Source organism: Orcinus orca, chromosome 8 (genome assembly GCF_937001465.1).
Source record: "Orcinus orca chromosome 8, mOrcOrc1.1, whole genome shotgun sequence".
NCBI classification, from domain to species: Eukaryota; Metazoa; Chordata; class Mammalia; order Artiodactyla; family Delphinidae; genus Orcinus; species Orcinus orca.
In genome coordinates, this window is record NC_064566.1 from 42,319,017 (window position 1) to 42,336,432 (window position 17,416).

Consider the following 17,416-nt stretch of genomic DNA (forward strand, 5'->3'; position numbering starts at 1 on the left):
CTTGGATACAGCAAGAATATTCTGGTAAAAATAACTGAAGGAGTTTTCAGAGAGGTTAGAAACTAGGATGATTTGTCTGTTCTTCCAGAGATTAAAATTTACTTTTAAGCTGAGTGAAATATGTTTTACATCATAGTTACTATAGGAATGACATAAGGTTTTTTTTTAATTAATTAATTTATGTATGTATGTACGTATGGCTGTGTTGGGTCCTCGCTACTGCGTGTGGTCTTTCTCTGGTTGCGGTGAGTGGGGGCTACTCTTCGTTGTGGTGTGGGGGCTTCTCATTGCGGTGGCTTCTCTTGTTGCGGAGCCCAGGCTCTAGGCATGCGGGCTCAGTAGTTGTGGCTTGTGGGCTTAGTTGCTCCGCGGCATGTGGGATCTTCCCGGACTAAGGCTCGAACGTGTGTCCCCTGCGTTGGCAGGCGGATTCTTAACCACTGCGCCACCAGCAAAGTCGGATGACATAAGGTTTTGATTTAGCTACTGAAACTGTTGCCAGCTATTGTGTTCAAAGTACATGGCTCTTTGATGACCCTGTAAAAGTCTAAGGAAATTTTAATGTTCAGTAGAACAGGGGAAGGTCAGGTGTACCTTGGAGAAATTGGGAAAACTCAAAATGAGTAGAAATCGTATCCTCACTCATTCTTCCCCTGTTCCCTGTGTTGTGATTATTTTATAATTATTATTTAAACCAGGACATGGATGATATCATATTCACCTTTTTATTCCAGCCATCTAGCACATTATAGATGCTCAGTAAATGTTGAGCGACTGTCTAGGAATTCTCATCGTCTCTGGTGATCTCAAAAGGCAAGTGGAAAGTTATAAATGAACTAATGAAATATTATGCAAAATTTGTATTTGGTAGTCTACTAGAGAAAGTCAGCAATGTGCCCAGCACTGTGTTATTATATAAGGTGTCCTGTCTTATTTATTCTTTATAATAATTTGATTGGCAGTTATATTAGTAATAGATAAAATAATGGTAAAGAGAATTGTATTATTTTCTTCATTTCACATTTAAGGAAATTGAGGTCTTAGAGGTTAAGAAGCTTGTACAAAGTCATACAACTTAGTTTCATCTGATTCCGAAACCTTTTCTCTAAGTCACTTACTATTGTGGCAGAAGTAGAAAAATTCTCACCAGTTTTCATGATCAAAAATGTGTGTGTGTCATTTACGGCAGTGGGAGGGTGGCTGTGGATTAAGTATGCTTGGGATGGTAAGGGGGGCAGTGTGATGTGGGGGTTTTGATCCAAAAGTGCTTTAATTATGTCATGCTAATATGTTTGACATTTGTAAATATTTATTAAATATCTCTGCTGCTGTTTTTTTCTTTTTAAATTTCAGTGCAATAAAATTCTCTTTCTGGTGTACCGTTCTTAGGAGTTTGGACAGAGGCATACAATTGTGTAACTACCACCACCACCACAATCCAGATACAGATAATTCCATCACCCCCCAGAATTACCTTGTGCTATTACGCTCTAACCTCTTGCTGCTCTATCTATAATCCCTACAGTTTTGTCCTTCTGACAATGTTATATAAATGAAATCATATGGTATGGAACCTTTAAGTCTTGCTTCTTTCGTTTATCATAATGCTTTTTTTTTTTTTTTTTTTTTGCGGTACGCGGGCCTCTCACTGTTGTGGTCTCTCCCATTGCGGAGCACAGGCTCCGGAAGCGCAGGCTCAGCGGCCATGGCTCACGGGCCCAGCCGCTCCGCGGCATGTGGGATCTTCCCAGACCGGGGCATGAACCCGTGTCCCCTGCATCGGCAGGCGGACTCTCCACCACTGCGCCACCAGGGAAGCCCTATCATAATGCTTTTGAGATTCCATTTTGTTGAGTGTATTAGTAGTGACTCCAGTTACTTACATGTTGTATCATTAGATGCTGTCCCATCTGTGTCTGCAGAGCTGTTGTTTTTCTTTAATCTTTCTCTTTATTCTATGGGTTGGGTAATTTATTCTATGGGTTGGGTAGTTTTCAAGTTCCTTGATTGTTTTTTTGTTTTTTGGTCATTCCATCTGCTATTGTGCCCATCTAATGGATTTTTCATTTTAGTTCTTTTCAGCTAGAGCTGAGTTTTCATTTTTTGTTTTCACTTATCTATTGAGATTCCCTTTCTGCCACTCATTAAGACCATTTTCTTGTTTTATGCTTTGAATATACTTTCCTGTAATTGTTTAAGTATATTTATAATATGTGCTTTGAAGTCCTTATTTGCTAAATCCTACATCTGGACCTCCTTGGAGTCAGTTTCCATTGACTGCCTTTTTACCGTCTTGTTTCTTTGGATCTCGTAATTTTTGGTTGAAATTTTTGGTGTTCTTTTGAGGATTGTCAGGGTTTTTTTTTTTTAATGTATATTTTAAAAATTTATTTATTTATTTTTGACTGCATTGGGTCTTCTTACTGTGCACAGGCTTTCCCTAGTTGCAGCGAGCGGGGGGGGTCTCTTCGTTGCGGCACGTGGGCTTCTCATTGTGGTGGCCTCTCTTGTTGCGGAGCACAGGCTCTAGGTGCGCGGGCTTCAGTAGTTGCGGCATACGGGCTCAGTAGTTGTGGCTTACGGGCTCTAGAGCGCAGGCTCAGTAGTTGTGGCACATGGGCTTAGTTGCTCTGCGGCATGTGGGATCTTCCCGGACCAGGTCTTCAACCTGTGTCCCCTGCATTGGCAGGAGGTTTCTTAACCACTGTGCCACCAGGGAAGCCCAGGGGGTTTCTGTTCTAGTGGACCATTAACTTGCCTGGACTCAATCTGCATACTTTGTTTCCTACACAGTATGAGACAGCTGATATCTGTGCTCAGTTCTTTTCTTCCAGCTACTTGTTTTTTTAGCTTGGTCTCCTGGGGAGTGGGGTAAGGGTTAGTGTTCTCTTGCACCTGTGTAGTTTGGTGGTCAGCCAAAAATTTGGGCAGAGATTATACTCAGATTTTGGAGCTGATCTGCCTTGTGGTTCCTCTACTTCTGGGGATTCCCTCCTAGTATCTATTTTGTCTTTCTGTAGTGGTCTCTGCTCTCTGACATCCCAAGCCAGTAAGGGCTTCAGCTTTCTGCTGCTTGGGCTGTATGGTTGGGGAATACATTCAGTTTAAAAAGCATCAAACTCATAGATCTTACGCCCTGTAGCTTTCAATTCTTCTATAATCCACCATAGGGGCTACCTGGGGTCTCCCCCCATGCGTGTGTAATTTAACTGAGCAGAGTTTATGCTCAGATTTTTACGCTTCTGTGGTTCTTTCATTCCCAGTATGTCTGCCTTAAATTTCCAGCTGCACTTCCAGCCCTGAATTATTTTCTCTACCACTTTGAGCTGTGTGGCTGCCTTCACCATATTTGTAGGGGGTGGGGAGGGCTCTCAGCATAAAAACTTCAAGCTGATCTCATGGTTCTGTACCCTTCCAGTTGGAGTTTTTCAAGAGTAACCTCTTTTGGGCTTCCCTGGTGGCGCAGTGGTTGAGAGTCTGCCTGCCGATGCAGGGGACGTGGGCTCGTGCCCCGGTCCGGGAAGATCCCACATGCTGCGGAGCGGCTGGGCCTGTGAGCCATGGCCACTGAGCCTGCGCGTCCGGAGCCTGTGCTCCGCAACGGGAGAGGCCACAACAGTGAGAAGCCCGCGTACCGCCAAAAAAAAAAGAGTAAGCTCTTTTTTTACTACTGTATGCTTTGAGACACTTTCCAAAAAAATGCTATAAAACAATTAAAAAATTTTTTAATCCAAATTTAAATAATTGTTATCTGTATGAGGCTCACATGATCAATTCTCTCAGCTGCATTTGCAGGAGGTTCCTTTTCATCCCTCTGGTTCCTTTTAAAAGCTGCTTCCTCTTGTTCTTTTTCTTTCACAGTTATATCTATATCATGTATTTTGTGTGTTCAAGCTGGTACAGTCTCTCTTTTATGCCTATAAGGAGAGAAGCTCATCAAATGATCCCTCAAGTTTCTGGCCCTTCAGAAATTCTTCCTACATCTAGACCCCTAGCATACAGGTGTTTGCTCTTTTAGTCTGCCAATCTCAAGCGATTCATTTGCCCTGGGGGGCTATCGCTGCTTTTGGTCTTTTCCATATAGGAAAGGTTACCTTAGGACATTTTGCTAGCTCAGGTGCCTTCTTGACTACCTCTTGGTCAGTCTTTCCCACTCCCACCTCTGGGTATTTGGCTTTCTATGCAGCTGAAGGCAGTCCTTGGTGTCTGGCCCTGGTATCACTATGTGATTCTGTTCTATTCACTTTTTTCCCTCTCTATCAGGTCTTTCTCTCCAGTAACCACCACATACTTTGTTTGCCAAGTTTGAGAGATAAAAATAATTTCACTTATCAGAAAAGCTCTTGTGTAATGACACTATTTAGAGTGAGATCTCAGTAGTTTGCACAAAGCCACAAGATGGCTGTGTTTAAAAGTGACATCTGGGGCTTCCCTGGTGGCGCAGTGGTTGAGAGTCCGCCTGCCGATGCAGGGGACACGGGTTCGTGCCCCTGTCCGGGAAGATCCCACATGCTGCGGAGCGGCTGGGCCCGTGAGCCATGGCCGCTGAGCCTGCACGTCCGGAGCCTGTGCTCCGCAAAAAAAAAAAAAAGTGACATCTGTTGGCAATAAGGAGCAAATATATGAATTTCTGTGTACTTCACTTGCTACAGTATGGAAAGAACATGGGCTTTCAGTTAGACTGGGATTCTCATCTTAGCCCTAAGATTTCCTCATCTATGAAACAGGATAGTAATATTGGGTTGTTTTGAGCTTTAAATAGGAGAAAGTATGTAATCTTCCTAGCACATTGATAACAGGAAGGACAGCATAAATTGTCTCTGGATACTGTCCTGTTTTTTTTTTTTTTAAGCTCTTCTGTGGGTCATTGCCATTAATTAATAGTGCCTGGAAATAGTGTCCCTGGGAGTACTTACTTATGATACTGTAGTCTTGAAGATTCTGTCTCTTCCTACCCCCACCCCCCTCCTGTTTTAAAGGTAGTAATATCCAAGAGAAGGAGAAGCAATCGACGCACTCTTTCCCAATTGACTTTTGGCAGTTTCCTGAATGTATGTCTCTAGCCAATAGGCCCAATTGTTCCAGCCTCTGTATGGATTATTTCTAGATTATTTAGAATTTACATTACTTCTGTCATGCCTAAAAATATTAGTAATGAATTGTTACATATTGTCTAAGAACTTTGTTTCCAGTAGTCCAGAAATTATTTTTTGGTGATTACAAGATCCAAACCAGATCTTTAATTTGCCTAATATAAAGTAGACATTGGGGATCCAAGTGTCAGATTTTGAAGAACTTTTTATGGTATGGAGTTCAGATCAGGAAATGAAGAGCCATTAAAAGTTTTTAGAAAGATAATTCTGATTATAGCAGAGCTAATATGGAATCGAATGGGGTAAAGAGGTCAAGTAAGAGGCTTATTCTTAGCTATTAAGGGTTTAAATGAAGACAGCAGCCTTATGATTGATAAGGAAGAGAAGGAGTCAAAAGAAAAATTTGAAGTTAGACTTGATGTTGGGAAAGGAGAGGTCAAGGATGACTTCAAGATTTTTGATTCATTGTATGTTATGTGTAAAACCTGGTGTTCTCAAGGGTTTGATCCTATTTCTTTGCTGTCTCCCTGGACCCAGCAGATGAAGATGGAATCCCAAAGAACACCCAGGATATGGGGTTGGAGGGTGGGGTAACAATGCAAGACTACCCAGGTAGGAGAGATACACGAGTAAGTGGTATAGAGCTGTTAGTGGAGTCTTTTCTCCCCATGCTAGGGTGAGTTTTTTTGAGCAGAAGAATGACATCCAGCTTGCTTTTAGCATGTGTAAATTTCTTGGCATGTTATATTAGCTGTTCAATAAGTACATGAATGAATGAATAAATGAGTGAGTGAGTGAAATAAGATTAATATAATGTCACTGAGTATGGCGTAGAGATTGGTTAAAATATAGAAGATCATTAGATGTTTCAAAATAGTATATAATGTGTGTCGTTTGCTTTTTATTTGTTTGTAGTTAAATCTGTAGCATTTAAAAATGTGCTAGCATGTGTAGACAAACACAGGCATATTTTTTCCAGCTACCTTAACTTGAATTTCACTTCTTTTTTGTTTGTACCCTTGCTATTGGGAGTGAGGAGTGGGGTGAAATCCTTCACATGGTGATACTCAAATTTTATTGACAAGTGAAATGTAAACATGATTTTCCAGTTGACTTTTTCGATAGCCTTCATCTGAACATTCTTTACTTTCTTGTGGCTGGCTATAATGTACATGTTGTTAATTTCAGTAGGATTGATTAGGAATTCATACTGATATTTCCCAGCTACTAGATATGTGCCACCCACTGTAAAATAGTGGAAAATATGAATTGGAATTTACCTTATTCATTCCTTGTGGTTGTATTTTTTTAGTCACTGTCTCCCATGGTTTAGGATTATTCTTTACTCAGTGGTCTTCTGTGGGTTTCCCGAAGGGTGTGTCTTACAGTTAAGGGTTAGGAGCTAATGTGCCCTTTAAGGAAATGCTAATGCCTGAAATAGCTTATTGGAAGACCTATCCAGTAAGGAGAAAATGCTCTAAATCTCATTCTACATAACCTGCTAAGCCTCTACATCTTTCATTTCCCTCCTTATCAGTTTTCCCTACTATTCTTTTTTACCTTTTTGGTCTCTCTTGGTCTGTGACCATTTTTTCCTAACTGACTTCCTGCTTTGTCTCTCTGATTTATTCTTTTTCACCCTTCTCTTCTGCCTCATCTTTTCAAGACAGATAACTAGCTATAATACCAAATTGAAGTTTTAAAGTGTTTCTTATTTAGTAAATACATTTTTATTTTTCTAATTAAATGAAATTGAGATTTTATTTGTTTTCATAACAATTTGTGGTTTTTATGTTCATTTAACATCTGACTGATTTTTAATCAGTCATTCAGCGATCCTTCAGGAAAGGTTTCCTTTTCCAGGAGTATTCAGCAAATAAACTGCATCATTTGCTAAGGAATTTGAATTAGCCATTGTACAGTTCTCCTCCTTCCCCCTTTATTATTTTTATTTCACTCTTTGAGCTACTTATTTACATATTTATTATATTAAAATGTTAATTTATTATTAGATTTTTCAGTTGTTTTTGGAAAGAAAGTACTAAGTTAACTATTAAGAAAAAAATTCTAAAGTAGCAAAATAGTTTCTCTAAAATAAAAGTGTTTCTTTTAATGAGCTCTGAGATAGACTCACAATTTTCATGAGTTTATCTTTGGCATTTTTTGGTGAAATTGTACTGGCATAATCTATACAATTCAGTGAGGTACAGTATTTTCTCAATTCTGGATTCCCTTTGACTTTTTTTTTGGATGGAGAATGTAGGCATCCATCCCATTACCTCTCATCCCTTTGACTTTAATGCATAAATCCCTCCTCACTTCCCTCTATCAAATCTGGCTTGGAAAAGTATATACAAAGCATACAGAAGTGAGTGTCAGGAAACCTGGGTTCTAATTCAGTTTACATAACTGTTCAAATTGTTTAACCTCATTTGTTTTTTCTTTTGGTGTTTGCAATCTCTAAAAGTCAAATCTGACCTACTATTTCTAAACAGAATACTCCAGTCTGAGCATTTTTCAAGATCAAGACTTCATGCTATATAGTAATAAATTCTCATTGTTCTTTATAATCCTGCTGTTGACCAACATTGTGACCTTTGGCAAAGTTACTAACCTTCTCAGACTGTTTTCTGTTCTGTATATGAGGAGTATAATACCTACCTTGTAAGTTGATTGTGAAGATTAAATTGGGTAGTGAATATACTTTAAAGTGCTTAGTTCAGGTATTTCGTAAAGCTGTTGTTAAGTGAGTTCTATAATTTTACAGGACTGTAGTAGAACTAACAGTCATAAGCCTCACATATGAAAAGGCATAAAATACATGAATCATATTGATAAAATGTTTTTTGATAATTGCACTATAAGGAAACATCAGGATGTTTGCATACTTTTAGTTTTGAACAAATATTAAATTTCTATTCATGGTCTTTAACTTGGTTAAAGAAATAACAACATTGTTATCTGGTCTTACTAGATGCTTTGTTAAGTATCTTAAAATTTTAGTGATTAAGAAATGTGTTCCAAATGAAATTTTGTCTGAAAGAATCATTCTGTGGAGTTGTTTTTGTCTCTTTTGGTTCTGTATTGATGTTTGGAAACATGAGGTACCCAAATGTCAATAAGTATGTTTACTAAATACAAATAGCACATTATTAAAATGTTGTATAGGAGTAACAAATTTAATCGAATAATCAAATGAAAAGTACCTAAAAAGGCTTTTGGTGTTTATTTTAATCTGATTTGTGGCATTTTGTGTGTCTGATGTTTTATAATCCTGTTCATCACTTTAAAAAATGTCACAGTAATGTCAGAAAGGATACAAAATTCTGTGACTTACTCTGCATGGAATAGATTTAAAGGTCAACACTACTCTTTTATGTAGGTTATGGGTGCTTCATGTGTGCTTTCAGAGCAGTAGTGTGAGGAAGCTTGAAGTGGGATGGCAGGACGGCCTCATCCTTATGACAGTAACTCCAGTGATCCAGAGAATTGGGATCGGAAATTGCATAGTAGACCTCGTAAACTTTATAAACATTCAAGGTAGGTAGAAAGTATGTATTTCACATGTCAAAGCTCTGCTAAAACTGATTTTTATGAAGAATCAAACTGCATTTGGTGTGGCCAAGTACTGTCAGGATGGGAGCCAGTTTACAAAATATATGAATGTTTGCATTTCTCCTTAAATAACTTTGAGGGAAACAGTTTTTCATTTTGATTTTCTTATATTTGTATTTATATGAATTTTAATTTCTGTTTCTAAATAATGCTAAAATATCCTTAGTTGACCCCATGAATAAATGCTATAGTTAATTAAACTGGGAAGTCTGGCAAATCAGGTTAACTCTTTGTATTTAAAACTCTCTAATACGAATTTATTTTGTGCTCTAAATACATTGTGTATGATAATTTATAGGCTTTTGTCAGTCTGTGCCTCTGTACATTTTTAACTATGTGAAATTATGTTGTGTTATCATTGTGATCCTAATAGTAAAATCAGTCCATCAGTGACTTGCCTGGTTCATTTAAAGTTTGCTGCATTAAATGAAATTCAGTTGAAAAGTTTCAGCCCATTTATACATTATTTTTAAAGCTTTCATTTTGTGCTATGTGACTTATGGGGAACACCTCGTTTAGAACACTTTATGATCTGATATTTTAAGGTGTTGACACCTCATAAACCTCACATAATGTGGGTATGTAAGCATGTTTTCATAGAGAGTTGTGCTTTATGAACATTTACTTAGGGGATATTATTGAACATTTAACTTACTTGAATGTAAAATTCTCCTGATCACTGATAACTAATACCAGCTTTATTGAAAAATAATAAAAACATGCCATGATACTGAAATCCTTTTTGTAATTTTAAAGAAATGATTCAGCTACTTTTATTAAGTTATATACATGGCTAGAAAATATGAGTGACTAGTACTATTTAAGTCTCCTGACAAGATGTGTACCTTTATTGTGGACTTTTAATGTGGTGAGGTCTAAAATGAAGACGTTGAGTTGACCTTATTTATTTGTAAGTACACACCAGTGGTGTGTTTTTTGGTTTATTTGTTTTTTTGGTGTGTTTGTGTGTGTGTGTCCTTCAATTGGTGCTCTAGTTCTTTTTCTCCATCCTGTTTTACATGGATATTTATTTTGTCTTTGAGATTAAAGAGATATTGGTTTTATCTCATTAAATATGGGGCTTTATTTATATCTGATGTTATATACATTTTTTCAGGTGAATTATATCTTATCCTTGCTAGTTCTTAATATTTTTCTACTGATGTACAAGACTTTGTTGTATATGAAGTCGTGACAAGGTGAAAATAAACTATTGTTTGCTTTATAAAAGCTGTGGGCATACAATGGGAAATGTTTATTAAAAAACAGTACTTTTAAAATTACTGTTATTTTACTTCAGTAAAAACAGTTATCATAGCTCTTCTTGATTTCTATAGCATCAGTATCTTTTTGGTGCTCTTTTTAAAAAAGATTGCAGTAGTATTGGTTGTTTAAGTGAAAAATATTAGAGAAGTAAATGAATACCAATGTATTGATTTTTTTTTTTTTTTAATGGAAAGACCGTGAAATCCTTTGACCTTATCTTAACCTCATTCATGGAGAAACTTCCCAAGGGAAAACAGTTTACTTTTTGGGACCTCTTGTTCCTATGAACTTACAAACATGTAACTTCAGATGCTTTAAAAATATATTCAATTTGACTTTTTTAAAATGGTAGCTTTTGAATTAATAGTAAATTAATTGAGCAGAATTAAAAACTAACAGCAGCAAGTATTCTTGAGAACCTGTGCTCATTTCAGGAGAGATTAAGTAGTTCGTCAGGGTACCATCATGGAATGCTTTAATATCCACGTATGGAACAATTAGAGGACAATAGAGCACTAAACTGTGGTAGTGAGTTGCAGTAAAATAAGAGTTCAGAGAAGGAATCAGTGTCAGTCTGAACAGGTGAAAATGAGACTTGAACTAATCCTTGGATGGTTAGGTAGATGGAGGGCATTCCTGCCAGGGACCTTCTGGAGATTACCTTGACTGGATCTAAAGGTAGAGCTCTGTGAATAGTATTAGTCCCCATTTAACAGATGAAAAAAATGAGGTTAATAAACTTGCCCAAGGCCATCCAGCTTATAAATGACAAAGCTAGAATTTATAAACAAGCTTCTTCTTTTTATTTTTTAAAATTTTGAATAACTTATTGTGATACATTTAAAATACATATACAGTAGAGAGAACAGGTATAATGAACCCCTATGTATCCGTTCCCCAGCTTCAAGTTATCAACTCATGGCTGATTTTGTTTCATCTATACTTCTGCCTACTCGCATCCTTTTTCTGAATCTTGTGTATTTTATTTAGGGATGTTTGAGTAGAAGGAAGCCAGATTAAACACTGGCTTAATTTAGGGGTTTATTTTTCTTGTACACAAAAAGGCTTCAGTATATTAGGGTCAAAGGTCTTTGATTTTTCTTGGTGTTTCCTCACAATCACAAGATGGCTTACCATAGTTCCAACTGTCATGTCCACCTTCCAGACAAGGAGGAGGAGGAGGAAGGGAGACGGGGACGATGGGAAAGAGGTTTCATTTATATCAGGAAATTAAATTTCTCAGAAATTTCCAGCGGGATTCTGCTTATATCAATAAATCATTGTCTAGAACTGTGTCATATGGTCATCTCTGGATTATGGAGACTGAGAAATATAAGTGCTCCCGTTGCCACCTCAAACAGAATTGGGGATTTAAATTTACAAAAACTAAATGTGTCAGTCTGTTAAGACTGCTATAACAGAATACCATGGACTGAGTGGCTGTATTATAAACAACAGAAATTTATTTCACATGGTTCTGGAGGCTGGGAAGTCCAAAATCAAGGCACTGGCACATTTGGTATCTGGTAAGGGCTTGCTTCCTGCTTCAGACACCCCTCTTTTTGCTGTGTCCTCACATGGTAGAAGGGACTAGGGATCTTTCTGGGATCTCTTTTATAAAGGTATTAGTCCCATTCATGAAGGCTCTGCCCTCATGAGCTAATCACCTCCCCTCCATATACCATCACGTTGGGGGAATACATATCAACAGATGAATTTTGAAAATAAAAACATTCAGCCTTTAGCAATAAAGAAATAAGCATACTTTATTGGTTCAGTTTTTGAGGATTTTCAAAAAAGTTATTTAAATTTGCTTTTTGTTCTGTTCACATATTGGAATAGCCTGCTTTCTAAAATGTTTTTCCTTTGATTTTTTCCCCCTTTACCTTTCCTTATTAGCAAGGATAAAAATAAATTTCCTAAATTATAAAGGTAACAATAATAACTACTATATACATGTACTTACCTTGGAGGTTTGAGGGTTTGGTGGGCATTGCGTTATGGTTTCTCTTTTACCTAATACAACTTTAAGGTACTTTCTTTTCTGATGTTTCTTTGAATGTAGACTTAATAGGTATAACACTGATATAAAAGACAAGGCAGGGAAACTGATCTCAGGGTGCCTGCGATTCCTCTGCAAGTGCATACAAATGAATTAGATAGCTGAAAAATTACTGAACTTTATTTCTTTCTGACTAGTAGTTGTATAGTTAATACTTATATTGAGGGGTTTGGTAGCTTGCTGAGAGGTTAAAGATCATTTCAGTTGAAGTTTATTTGGCTTGAGTTATGACAACTTTCTTTAAATTAGGAGAGTTTTTGCTATTTAAAAAGGAAAAAGAAAGAGCACCTTTTCTGTGTAACTGGTTAAAACGCCCTAAAGTGACAATATGCTAAAAGCTGTTGCATATTTGAATTGGGTCGAATACAACTATTTAAAACTCAGATCTGCAGTCTGCTCAGGTTACTAAAGACAAATGCATCATACGTTCAATATCAGACTTTGCCGCAAGGGGTTCATTCTCACATAGAAGTACGCATGCTCCTTTCTTCTGAGACTGCACGAAGATTGAGCTTTCCATTTTCCTTTTTAAGTCACTCTTTAGTCCTAGCAGCAGTTTAGAAATGGAAAAGTTTGGTTGCTTTAAAGAGTAGTTCCTTAGTGGGTTCTTAAAGTACAGATAATATTTTCTCTTCAGTTCTAAAGAGAAGTTTTACTGCCCAGAATAGGTACACAGTAAAATATTGAAAGGAAAAAAGAAAGTTAGCTGCATCCTAGTTTTCTAAAACCTGGCAAGCTGGCAGAGCTAGAATTAGCTTTACAGATGGCATTTGGCAACATATCTACATATCACTAAGCCCTCATCTCCTGAGTTTTCTTCATCCTGTCTATCAGTTACAATATCCAATCACTGCACAAAGATGGAGAAGTGGGACGATCACAGCTCACACGATGCTGTTTGGTTAGAAACGTCAGTGCTGCACAACCCACGGCTGAGTCAGTGTCTGTGAGAAAATAAACTGAATTAATATATAGCGGGGGTTGTATCTCTGAACATTTAAAGCCTAAATAACCTCAATAGCATTATTACACAGTAGAGGGAGGAAAGCTAAAGGAAGTCTGTAGACAGGTGAGGTAGGGTGACTGGGAAATTTTCTCATTGTTCAGAGGAATTCTGAAGATGATGGAAATATCAGACGTGCTAAAGTTTCCTAGTAATGCCCAAGGATGCTGACCTGGCTTTCAGTGCTGCATTGTTTGAAAAAGCAGAGTCCCTTTATACTCTGATTTCAAAATTTTTTTCTTGTTTTTGTGTGTCTGCCTTGGCATATACTAAAGTAAGGTGTGTATTCATTTATTACATGGTAATGCTGGCTTATAATTCTATACATATATGAGAGAGGTTGAGAGAGATGTGTTTAGCCTTTGTTTCATTATGATCATTTATGTTTCTGAATGTTAAAGATCATATGTCTTGATTGTCAGTTTAATGGCAAGTTATTTAAAATAAATGTGTTTTTATTGTTTCTATGGGTTTGAGGCTTTGTTTTTTATTTCATTTAAAGTCTTAGTAGAATCTTTATGTAATTGAGAATGCATTATGTTTGATATTGTTTCTTATGAATATCATAAAATTTATTTAAGGAAAAACTAATTTTGAAATAATATTTTTGATATATTTGAAAATAAAATTCGAGATAGAGAAATGAAATAATTTCCTAAAGAAGAAGGTGAATGTATTTTTACTTTTGGATGAATTAAGGATTAGTTGAATCACTTTATATATATTTTACAGAACTGAATGTATTTGAATGATAAAGTTTTAACTGGTTAAGATGACTTTTTTCCTAGTTTTTTGGAACACAGGCTCTGAATAGATGATCTAGATACTGCCACTGAAATAGAGAGTAAATCAGATAAGTTTTTGGATTGCTGCAACTTGATTTTCAACCAGAAAATGTTTCTAAATGAAGATAATTGTTCTTGCTATGAGATTTTAAGTCTTGACTGGTAACAGTGCTTACTTTATTAGGAAATTTTGGCACAATTTAAAATAATTTGACTAATGGCTTTTTTCTTTTGTCTTCATTATCCCTATCCTACTGAGCCTTCATTTGGTAGGGATTTGGGAGGATATACAACATTTTAAAATTATTTTAAATGTTATTAAGTAGTTTATAACATTCTTTTCCTTGAAATGTCAGGAAGTTCTTGTGATTTCCCCCATTTTATTTCTAAAAGTTTGAATGTTCATCTTGATGGTTATCATAACTTATTTATATAGATAGGCTAACTGGTGGTATCTTATTTTGGCTTTTTTTTTTCCCCCTGGTTTTGTGTCCAGAAATGTTTTTCTAAGCTTGCTTTAGTAATAGAGTTATAAAAGCAGAAATCTCACGCTAGACTTATACTTTATAGAATATTTTTTTCTCTGGTTCGGCTTATTTTTAAAAAAATAATGCCTGTGTTATTATAAGAGTAATACATATTCATTACATAAATTTGATAGATACAGAAGAGCACATAGAATAAAATTAAAATGTTCTACCATCAAAAGAAAAACTTTAAATATTTTCACGTATAACCTTTTTTCCCTGTGTATATATAAAAATGTAAATTCACACATAAACACTTAAAAATGATTTTGGGATATTACTGTATACACTGTTATATAACCCATCTCTTGTTGTTTTCTTTTTCTTTTTTAATAAAAAGCAAACTTAATCATGAACGTTCCCTTTGTCATGAAAGTCTTCTATAGCATAATTCTTGAGAACTGCATAGTGTTTTATGTATATATATTTTGTAATTTATTTCACCAATCTGAGTTTTTCTGATTCGTGATCAGAGAAAAGATCAGCTTGATTCCACAGCATAGATTTCTCTAAAAAGGAAGAATGTCTTAAGGAGTTAAGTAAAAAATACAATTTTGATACTTTTCAGAAGGAAAAAGATTCTCAGTGTGATTATACAATGAACTCTTTAAAGATATGCACACTACTTTTAAAACAAAGGAGATAAGATTGCCATAACAAAGTATAGAAAATCTTCTTAAAAATCAGGGAAACAGAGCTCAGACAAGCTGAGACTTTTAAGAAATGCAAAGGCCAACCAAAAGGGTTTCTTATATTACATTTTAAGAAGGAAATCAGTGAAAGTGTAATAATAATATATGGCAATGAGGTAAGAAAAAAATTCCTCAAGTCTTATTTAGGAGCTTCTTTGTCAGAGAGGAAAAGCAAACCACCACCACCATCAATAATAATAGCAAAGCAAACATTTCTAGTAAGGACAGAAAACCAACATGAATATAGAGATAAGTAATGCCTCTAGCTAAATGAATTGTCTTCTGGAACATCTTACAATTAAGGAACTGACTGTAAAATCTTAAAATTATTTATATTATTTGTAGTCTTTAAAGGTTTTAGGAGAATACAAGAAGTACTAAAAGATGAGGGGTTCTAGGCCTGGTTTTGAAAAAGACAGAAGATTTTAGAGCAAAAAATGAAGGATAGTTTATGACTGACTTGAAGGAAAAAAACAGGTTAAAGATGATCCAGAATGGGTTTGCTAAAAATAGATTGTCAGAACAACTTTGATTTTTCTCTGATGCAGTTGGTAGCCTAGTAGCAATAGGTATTTGGACTTAAACTTAGGTTTTGGTAAAAAAAAATTTTTATATCCTTGGGTGAAGGAAAAATGAGTTAGCCACTAGTTGATTGTTTTAATTAATCAACACAGTTTTCATTTTGAAGGATCCTCTCCAAAGGTTTTTGATCTTGGAAGGTGGCTTTGTTCTTTGCTTTTGTCTTATTGCTCAAATGGAGAAGGCAAATTATCAAATTTATAGGTGACAGTGAAGAAAGAAAGATCGTAAATAAAGCACTAAATGATCCATAGTGATCTCCAAGTCTGGATTGTTGGACTAAATTTAAATGAACTTTTGAGGCATATACATAATAAGGCCTGAAAAACACTAATATACACTAAGTTAGCATGGCCTTATATATAGCATCACATTTGGAAAAGACTTGAGGGTAGTTCTTGGCAGTAAACTTGATATGAAACAAAAGTACAGTATGGCTGCCATCATCCCATCTTCTCCCCTACCAGCCGCCCCCCCCCCCCCCCCCCCGCCACCGCCTTAGAAACCATCTTAACGAATGGAAAGGAAGGTTAGAGCCACTTCAGTACACCAAAGTGTTGTCTTTACTTCTTTGTATATTCAGAAGGAAGGATGTGAAGAAATTGGAAGTCTTGTCAGCTTAGGTAACTAAAAATTTAGAGGTCTTGGGGACATCTCTGGTAGATGTTAAGGAATCTCACAATAAGAGCTGTCTTCAAATATGTGAAGAATTATCATTTGGATAAGAAACGACTGAAGTTTGAGTCAGACTTGTTTAAGGTTAAAAGCATGAGCTGCAAAATTGTATTCCTTTGGTCACATCTCAGACCTGCCACTTTCTTAGCTACATGATTTTAGGCAGGTTTTTAGCCTCTAAGCTTTCTAAAATGGGTATGGTTTTGAGTATTTAATGAAAATATGTGTAAAGTGTTCAGTATTGTGCCTGGCGTATACTAAATGCTGAAATGTTAGCATTGTTGTTGTTGTAGCAGATAGAATTAAGACAGTGGTTCTCAACCAGAGAGGTGATATTACCCCTCATTGAGCATTTAGCAATGGCTGAGGACATTTTTGGCTGTTACAACTAGAAGGAATACTAATAGCATCTAGTGGGTGGAGGCTACTGGGTGGGGGCCAGGAATGTCAAAATGATGACTCTGTCCTCTTTACCTTGTTTTATTTTTCTGCATAGCACTTATCAGCATATGATATTTAATATATTTATTTATATATGTTCTATGTTTTTCTACACTAGGATGTATTAATTTTAAGGGCAGAGGCTTTCTCAGTTATATCCACCAGGGCTAGAATAATAAGTAGCATATAATAGGTGTTCAGTGACTATTTGGTAGAGTGACTGCATGATAAAGCTAAAAACATTGCTAGAGAAGAGGATAAGAATACTTTTAGTTATTATAGGGTATAGTTGTCATTGTGTGTTGCAAGCACCTAATACTTATTGATGAATTAAAACCACAGTAGTTTTTAGAAGTAAAAAAGTTAGCAATATAACATTTAGATATTATAACTCCTATTCAGAGACTCCTCAGTTTGGAGAGGTTCTTTCCTAGCAACATCTTCCTTTATTAAAGTTCAAAATTGAGAAACAAGGTAATGGACATTTAAAAAACGCAGAAGAAACCTCCAGCTCCTTTGCTGTCTGCATGAAAGTAATTTTTGTCAGTTAGGAAAACCTTTACCTTGATAGTAAAATGTTAAAAGTTTGGCCATTAAGGGTTCCTTTTCTGTCAGAATTTTTAGTATCTAGGTCTTCATTTGACTTCAAAGAAAAGATGCTCTAAGTAGTCATACAAC

General features: G+C 36.1%; 1 protein-coding gene across 12 annotated transcripts in view; it reads left to right on the plus strand.

The window, feature by feature from the left end:
* BTBD10 (BTB domain containing 10) overlaps positions 1-17,416 on the plus strand; it is a 72,071-nt gene that overhangs the window by 18,050 nt on the left and 36,605 nt on the right. The window contains exon 2 of one of the 12 annotated variants that reach the window (XM_012536505.3): positions 8,476-8,633. The exons of 6 other annotated variants lie outside the window; for them this stretch is intronic. In XM_012536505.3, coding sequence (XP_012391959.1) covers positions 8,533-8,633 — 101 coding nt within the window. In that variant the 5' untranslated portion in view covers positions 8,476-8,532. Of the gene's footprint in view, positions 1-8,475; positions 8,634-12,927; positions 13,319-17,416 lie in introns of those variants that run through there. 5 more of the 12 variants (XM_033404469.2, XM_049713812.1, XM_004279166.3 and 2 more) reach the window with 5 other exon arrangements.